This window comes from Orbicella franksi, chromosome 13 (genome assembly GCF_964199315.1).
Source record: "Orbicella franksi chromosome 13, jaOrbFran1.1, whole genome shotgun sequence".
Taxonomy (NCBI): domain Eukaryota; kingdom Metazoa; phylum Cnidaria; class Anthozoa; order Scleractinia; family Merulinidae; genus Orbicella; species Orbicella franksi.
In genome coordinates this window covers 12,944,632-12,953,455 of record NC_138157.1, presented here as the reverse complement: position 1 = coordinate 12,953,455, position 8,824 = coordinate 12,944,632, and the positions used below count along the sequence as shown (strand labels likewise).

Genomic DNA, 8,824 nt, shown 5'->3' with positions numbered 1-8,824 from the left:
AGCTGGTCAAGTGGTGTTTGTTTACATTATAAGCTGCCTTGTCTGTGGCAGGGTGCTGCGTTGAAGGGCTAACTCACGCAAGATGGCTTCCTCCCGCTCAGGAATGAAGCCGTTTGTCACCAAGTTTCATGGCAAAACTCAGCTAACATCGACTGAGTTTATGGAAGTGTTTAGGAAATACGACAAAGATGGTAAGCTACGCTTAAATTCTGTAGAATATTTTTTTGCGTTAACCGTGCGACAGCTGCGATGAAAATATAGCTAAATACAGGATCTGTTTAGCAGATCTAGTCTGAAAAAAAGTTTTCACTTCGCATTGAATTCGTTTAGAGGTTGTTGATATTTTTCGCCACATCGTGTTCAATTCAGGTAACCGCGCAACATAGAAAACTATTTGGCAAACTCCGTTCGACATGCAAGTGTCTTGGGGTATAAATGCAGCTTTATCAGGAATATACCTCCCATATTCTTTCACCTTCTCACGGATATTTTAAATAATTCTCCCTTTTTTTCCGATTGCTAAAAGAGTTAAGTATCGATTCGTAATATTACAATGTGCCGATGTACTTACAAAGGCATACATTGTGTAGTATAGAAACCTTATTTCAATTCGCGATCATTGACTCTCTTCACCGTTCCAAATTTGCATATGTCACTGCTGTCGTAAAGACGGGTGGATTTTCGAAATTTGTTTTGGCTTTTGTTTTTGGCGATTTTGAATAAAAAAGAAAAACATCGATTTTTTCTGAAACGAAGTTATCCCAGAAATCCTTCAAGCAATATTTAGTTATTTAAAAGCGAGGTTAAAAGGCAATTTATTGTTAAATATACCTCAATTCATGTATGAAATAATACAGATCGGTTTTCCACAACGGTTCATTTTGTGGCGAGGTTGATTTCGTTGAAAGAAGCTTCTCAAAAACATTCTCGACAAGGTTTACTCTTGATTTACAATCACAGGTAATGGTTACATTGAAGCCAGAGAGCTGGATCCTTTTCTACAAGAACTGTTCGAAGCAAGATATCATGTAAGTATTTATTATTTTCTTTATCGCGGACAGGCGTGTGGCTTTGAATATTCTCACCAAAAATGCCGTAATTATGGCTCAAACATATCCGTAACGAAGCTTGTCATCCGCGGAAAGCTCACCATTTAAAATGATAATAACACGAGTTGCGAATAAATTATTTATCTGAAGGCCATTGCCAAATCGAGAGAAATTATTCATTGGTGGTTAATGATTCAAATAATTATTTTTTCGTGTGGCACGGAAAGGAATACTTTCAAAGGATGATATTACTGTGGACTGGAAATGCCTTGAATTTTTTTCAAGGCGGGATAAATTCATGTACAGAATACACGTTCATAATTTAAAATACAAATATTAGATTGTTTCACTGGAGGGATGCAGAATGGAAAATTCTCCTTTAATGTATTTATAACCAATAGTGTTTATTCTGATAACGTATAGATAAAGCAAAGGCAGGAGTTTCGGCGGCCTGCTGGAAGATGAAAATAAAAAGAGACCATTTTAAAATTCTAATACTCGTGAAATTGAATCTATTGTTGTCTTTTGTAAAATATAAAGTAGTAAATATAGTGTGCCAGTTAACAATCAGACCACCTGTTTGTTAAACGGGCGGTCACTGACACCGATTTACCGAAAATCAAACACAAAGAACGCGAGTGAAATATTTTGAATTGTAAACAATATTTAAAAGTGTTATCGAAGCCCAGCAGCAGTGGCCACCGGTGAATATGTTACGTTTACGGAGAAGGGGTGGTACCCGGGTGAATGGGCAGCGGGGGTACGGGGAGTCGGAGACGAAAAGACGGGAAAGGGATTGCGGGGACCCGAGAAATGTAGCGCGACGTTCTTTGGGCTCGTCACGAAATCATCCTCGCGGAGGGGCAGGAAGATTGCGCCTGCGTAGGGGAAAAAAAGAAAATTCGCAACATTTTACACTAATTTGCTATAAGAGACAGAACAAACAGACGATACGAAGGTAGTGGTCACGACCAGCGATCGGGCGTTTTGGTTTAGTTTAGTTTAGTTTTTATTTGTTTGTTTGTTTTATTTTATTTATTTATTTATTTATTTTTTTTTTTCGCGGTGGTGGAAGAGAGAGGAAAAACAAAAAAAAGAGAACGTCTGATCGCCGACAGTAGAATGGTATGGGTAAGTGGGAGGATCTACAGGGGGAATTTGTTTTTTAATGATGATTCAATGATCTCTCTGCAACAGGGTTTGGCTAAAGACAAAGTCAAAGAGATGCGAGAACTTATTCTAGAGAGATACGACAAAAACTATGATGGCCGTCTGGAAATTAACGAGGTTAGTTTGTAAACCTGATGACTCTAATGAAACTCTGTTGTCTCTCGTAAAGAATGTTGGTAACGTTTGTTCACTTCCTTTCTATCTTTCTTTCTTTCTTCCTGGTTTCAGGTAGCCCAAATTCTTCCTACAGAACAGAACTTTCTTCTTCAGTTCCACCGAGAGTCAAAAATTTCCAGCGTTGAATTTATGAAGGTAGGAATGTAATGCAATGTTCAATTACTGGGTAGAACATTTTATTGCCAGTTTAGAAATTGTGACACTCCCCGTGTTATTTTGAGGCAGAGTTTCAGAGATAGCAGAGGTTGAAAAAAGGCCAAAAGGAAATCAGAAATCAATAACTTCTAAAACCGAATTCAGTTAATCAAGGGTACGAAGTTTTGATCAGTCAGCCCTTTCAATGATGTGATCGATACGGGTAAAGATTCTGTAGAACGGTCAGTGACGTCACTACAAGTAGTCAGGTTCTAGCCCTCCCTATGTGACGCAATGCTGCGTTGTGTGATGTGCGTGACAGAGGTCCAGAGGTCACTTGATTCGCAATCGGCAAGACCTCATCAACTCACGTACCATTGCCCCCTCTTAGCGTACCTGGTGTATTAATTTTTTTTTCCTTCTGAACTATTAATCTGCTTTTGAAAGTAGAAACTAAAGCAAAAACTACGCGCTCTCATTTCAGATCTGGAATCATTACGATGTCTATCGTGAAGGATACCTAGAGAAGAAACACTTGAGGGTTTGTTAAAATTAAATGTACCCTTCGTCATCAGTCCAGCGACTTATCAGATTCAAAGTGTAAAACATTCCATGGGCTTGATAAAAGAAGTCCTTGCCTTTGTTGCAAGCGTTCTTACAAAAAAGAATTTACCGCATTTTGGCAGGCCGAAAATTGAGCAAAATACCAGAACGCTTACTACGCAGGTTAAGCTATAAGGTAGACGCTAACGAGAAGCTACTTTTTCAGTTAATTAACAAAGACTCAGTTATCTGAATTGAGCTTGAATTCAATTCTAGAGAATGCACACATAAGCGCCATACCCTGGCCACCTAACGAGCTAAGCGAAAGCTGTCTTGCCAATGAAACAATTTAGAACCCAGAATAAATTCAAACGGAAAACTTTTTTCTTTTTTTCTCTGACTGCGTTACAGGGTTTCTTTAAAGACCTGTTGACTGTTAATAACCCACATGTCAGTCCACAAAGAATTGAAGAGTACGTCAATGCAGCGGTAGGTAACCATGGTAACAGTGAAGGACTGCGTAATAAAGGTTGCCGTATGTACTAACCAATCTTGTCAGTTACAAACTTTTTTTCAAATTGAAGGACATCTCAACATAGCTTTCTTAGGTAGAAAAAACAACAGAGAAGTAATAAAAAAAATTGAAAATAACTAAGGATCGTCAGGAGAGAGGAACTTGAAAAAGAAAGCGACAATTGTTTTTAAGCTGCATGTGTAGTCTTCCGTTACGCAGCGCGACAAGTTGACAAATAGCACGGGCAGCTTACTTTCACTTTAAGTGAAAGCCCTTTATTTCAAGGTGATTTTCTTAACCGTGGAGTTATCTCGTTGACGGTAAAGGACTCGTTAAAAAATGCTCCAAACTAACTACATGAAACGCTAACGGTTTACCTTGCTGCTTTATTTGACTGAGAAAATTATTTCATTGTGATTAATTTGCACTGCAGCGCAAATTGCAGACGCGTTTGTAGCTTTCTCGGTCATATCATAAATGAGTAATCGTTTGAAAGCACGAGCAATTAAAGATTTTCACTCCTTGTGATATTTGAAATTCTTTCAATTTGCACTCGCCTAGTTAAAAGCTTGGCAATTTTGGTAGAATTTTCAAATATAACTGGCCGTGTAAATCCTTAATTGCACTCGCATTCACAGGCCTTACGCTTTATATGAGAAATGGGTTAAAATGTAAAACAAAACGCTGGAATGATAGATTGAGGGCATTCAGGACTGTTCAGTTCGATGGACGAGCCGTTACTTGCTAGCCAGGCGTAAACAACGAAGGGGTAGGGGAGGCGAAAAACGCAATCTCCCTCCTTTTTTTCCCGCTTCTTCCCCCTCCCCCACGTCCCCGCCGCACGAGCACTGGGGGGGGGGTACTTTGGGAATTTCTGGGTGGGGATGTCCCGCTGGGACCCTGGAACCCTTAGCCTATACCAGAGCTAGTTCAGCTGAATTTTGCTACCCTATACTAGACTAAACTCCCTAAATCCCCCCATCTATCGACACTGTTGAGGCTGATTACGTAAATTTAAACTTGTCGACTTGATTTTTTTATATTTTTGAGTGGCAATTCCTGGTTTCCTTAGTCTAGATAAAATCTTCAACCAACTAGTCAGTTTTGTGAAAAATTACACCCTATTCTAGACCCAAACGCTCTGATTTATATACCCTATCCTATAGTAAACTGCTTGAAAACCATACCCTTCACAGCGGCACATACCTATATAGCCCACATATGGCTGTGCCCCCCCCCCCCCCCCCGGGACGAGCACTTAGCATCCATCTTGGCTTTTCTTTTTACATGTAAATAACTTTGCACGGGACGAACCAATTTCGGCCTCAAAAGATGCCCTTTAAATACCTGTAATAATGAACCCAAAGCAGCAATATATAACACCGTGAAAATGACTGCCAATTATGATCCGCAGAGGACGTGCAGATATTCATGCAGACGGGCACGGTCTCTGAATGACATCGCCACAAGGGTCGCGACGGCCTGTCAACACCATTTCTCACTCACGAACAAACATTTCTCATATTTCAAGTTATCATCTACTCCACGGCCGCAGGCACGAAATCAGATATTCCATAAAGAATTTCTCAAAGCGACCTTGACAAGTGTAAACTTGCGTGCTACATATATAAACAGGTGCACGCGAAAGCGATGGCAATGCAAACCAAAATGATCTTCCCTTATTACGTAAAACAGATCGCGAAATAACCACCAAAGCTAACCGTACAACAACACACCTAAGTTCTAGCGATTGTTCCGCACTTTCTTTCTTGCGCACGAAACCTTTTACTCTCATTTGAGACTAAACAAAAGCACCGAGTACCGCAGTTCTCGCCCGCAGTTTTCGTCTGGAAGTTGCCAAGCAACCGACTGTACTGTACGCTATGATGGCTTGATATGTGCTTACCGTATAGTATTCTTTGATTGGTTGACAAAAGTCAAAGGGGTCAACAGTGTGGTTCAGGGAAGATTTCTCAGAAACAGTACTTTTAATCTGCCGGTGATAAAATTGGTGCTACAATCACTGGCAGCTTGTTGCCTACGATTTCTTTTCTTTTGGTTTTCCTTTTGTTTTGGTTGCATTCGTTCTCTCTCTTACTCCCATCTTACAGTGTTGTTTCTGAGAAACTAGAACGCACTGAACAGGGAGTTTGGGTACATTGGGCTTTTTACCATGACATGGGGAAAAGGAGGGGGGTCAGAAATTCGTCAAACGACTGAAAAGTATGAACCCTTTTGCGTGTTTAGAATATGTACATGTATCACTAGAAACAGAACTGTGTTTTGACAAGATTCCAAAATTGTTTTACTTGTTTCAGCTGGAATCATTTGACAAGAACAAAGACGGAGAGATAGAGTTATCAGAAATGGCTAAGTTAGTGTCACTGTGCAGTTGGCTGGTCGTTCTTTTTTATTTGTTTATGGTCACATCAACACGAACGTAGAACAGGGAACAAATCTTTTCAACTGATACCAGGATACAAACAAAGCCAGTCTCGTCCCCAGATCGAGCCACCTGGCCCCATTTAGCCTCGAAGCCAAGGCCCCGCAGGCTAAGAGGAACAGAAGTCTCTGGGGACGAGAGTGAAGCGACTTAGTTCAATATCGTCAGTTCTTTTATTTTGAAAGCATTTGTGGCCTTTCCGGGTTTGATGAGCACTTTCTGAAGGAGTGTTGCGATGGAATGGTTATTTTAGCGTAATGGGCAACGATTAGTAAGCAGGGGATTTTAATTTGTTCAACGATAGAATTCGCACAAATGGTTCTTTAGAGCAAGGTATTTAACCAAGCTCAACAAACACAACACTAAAGCCATTATCTAAGCTACGTATAAAGTCGTGGGTAAACCACTTTTAGTGTCTGTTGGGCCAAGTATTACAAAGCAGAGGTTTTCCACTGTCTTGTTGAGACCTGTCTTTATTTATTGTTAGTGACAGTTTGCTATTTTCTTCATCAACAGACTTCTGCCCGTTGAAGAGAATTTCCTCTCGAAGTTTCAGGTAAAATCATCTCTGCTTTCATGATCCCAGCAATGCAACCTAGTCAATATTGCCTCTCAAACACAATTATACTCTATACAAACAGATCAGGCAAAACCTGACAAGACAAGAATTTGAGAAAATCTGGTACCACTACGATCAGGTAGGTGAATTTATGTTATTACACTGGCAGTTACATTGGAGATGTATAATATGCATCTTATCGAATCTTAAACGTCCCTCTTTTTAATACTTGTTTATTAATTTTAGCTGGTTTTGTTTATTTTTCTCTATTAATTTCCATGGTTTTTTATCCTTCAGGCTAGCTCCTCCATGAGGATATTCTCAATCAAACCTTAAATAGGCCAATGCCCTTCAGAGTTGTCCTTTGCCTCAGCATCAAAACGAGTCTTGGTGCTAAACGATTGTTATGAAAATGCTGTTCATCTATAAGTTCTATAAGTTTAATTTCATGCAAATCAAACTCATTTTCATGAGAAACGTTTTGCACGAGGAATCGTTCCGGAGAAAGAGGCAAGAGGCAACTCGGAAATGAGCTATTGATTTTCGATTTTTTTTTCTCTCTGCCTACCACACAGGATCACAATGGAAGCATTGGCGGTGCTGAGCTAGATGCTCTTATACGAGACTTGTACATCAAGAACAACAAGGTGGAAATACCGCTTCCTTTCAAATACTGTAGCGTAAACGGTTTCTTAGCAACGAATTCCTTCTTATACGCGTTCTTCTAATCAGACACCTTTATTCTGCTTTATACTTGCCTACAAAAAGGTACGGAAAAAAGGTTCCGTGAGGATGACGATGATGGTGTCGACGGCCACTTTTGGCCGAAAATCTGTAAATCTGATTGTTTATATTACAGCCGTCGGGAAGTAAAAGTAACAGCGCGTTGCTATGACCACCTTGGAAAATCTGCGGCCATGTTGGTGAACATGCAGCCTTCTTAACTGAATATGTGACATATTGTGATTGTTCAGTGAAAACCGGACAATTGAGGATTGGTTTTGCAGTTTTCCCTTTTCTGTCTGTGCCTGATTGTTTGTTTGTTTTTCTGTTTGTTTGTTTGTTTGTTTTGCCTGTTTGCGTGACATAGCTTCTCCGATAATTTTCAGGAACCACCGGACATGAAAACCATCAATGACCAGCGTGACATGATTATGAAGTTCGCTGACCGTGACGGCGATGATGCGGTACAGAAGGAAGAATTGGCCCTGTTTTTCTCGGTGGCGCAGTCTCGAAAAGTTCAAGATATCAAGGTTGACGTGGAAGGGCGTGAAGCCGAGAGAAGAGCCGAGAAAGCAGCAGATCAACAAGAACAAGCGAAGAAACAGGACGACAGCGGTTCCACTGAAGGAAGTACGGGCTGTTGTTGGCTACTGTGATGAAAGAGTAAATTAAATTTCAGAAAATTTCAACCTTCGAGTTTTTGTAAAGCGCGCTGCTCTAGACAATTAATGACTTTTAAACCTCCATGACTAAAGAAACTGGCGTTAGCATAACGATAAAACGAATATTAAAAGAATAAACAGTAATAAATAAGGACAATATTAAAACTTAATTCTTCCGCGGTAAGAGAAATAATAACTACGCTCTACACTTGAACGCGACGCTGGGTTGTGCAACGAGTGTAATGATTCACACGTAGACTGTTCACAGCCCTCTATTTTTTGTTTGATCGTTGAACGCGCGGATAGAATCGCGAGAGAACTAGTCGCCAGTGCAAAACGGGAGATTTGACGAGGTAGAGGATGGGGAAGTTTGGTTGGCTTTGCTTGCTTCCCGCCCTCGCCTCCGCGTGCTTCGAGTTCGTTTCGCTCACTTTTTCTTTCGTTGAAAAATAGGCTGCGAACAGTCTGAATTCAAACTCAACTCATAACATTTTTAAAGAGCATTCATTTCCTTCTAAGCCTTAAAACAATCTGTTCATGTTTCAATGGATAAAATAAAATAAAAATAAATGGTTTGAAACGCAACGTTTCGTAATACTGACGGCATTAAAGTGACGACCAGGCGCATAACAATTGCTTCTTTATTTTCTTAGTGTGTTTCTTTTAGCTCAACTTCAGCTTTAAGAGTTATTGGTCGGTGTTTTCTTTGGCTAGGGAAACAAATTCCAAGTGAAATACAACAGAGCAGATCGAGGAAAACAAGCATCACTAGATATTGTTTCGTTCAGATATGGATTGAGCGGGTAACATAATGACCGGTTCGCTACATGATCGCTCCCAAAAGCGCAC

At 40.2% G+C, this 8,824-nt stretch overlaps 1 protein-coding gene across 1 annotated transcript; it reads left to right on the top strand.

The window, feature by feature from the left end:
• The first annotated feature begins 41 nt into the window (after positions 1-41).
• On the top strand, positions 42-8,811 carry LOC145465581 (calretinin-like). The gene is made up of 11 exons (XM_081449358.1): positions 42-191; positions 961-1,028; positions 2,247-2,336; positions 2,448-2,531; positions 3,016-3,072; positions 3,486-3,563; positions 5,907-5,962; positions 6,548-6,587; positions 6,673-6,729; positions 7,166-7,237; positions 7,700-8,811. The coding sequence occupies exons 1-11, from the start codon at positions 83-85 to the stop codon at positions 7,967-7,969; spliced, it is 981 nt and encodes a 326-aa protein (XP_081305484.1). The 5' UTR covers positions 42-82; the 3' UTR covers positions 7,970-8,811.
• Positions 8,812-8,824: the final 13 nt, after the last annotated feature.

Excerpts from the sequence above, each read along its gene's own strand:
- LOC145465581 (XM_081449358.1), top strand. The coding sequence starts at position 83 with ATGGCTTCCTCCCGCTCAGGAATGAAGCCGTTTGTCACCAAGTTTCAT. Across the intron at positions 192-960 it reads TAGGAAATACGACAAAGATG|GTAATGGTTACATTGAAGCC; the intron begins GTAAGCTACGCT and ends TTACAATCACAG. Across the intron at positions 2,532-3,015 it reads CCAGCGTTGAATTTATGAAG|ATCTGGAATCATTACGATGT; the intron begins GTAGGAATGTAA and ends CTCTCATTTCAG.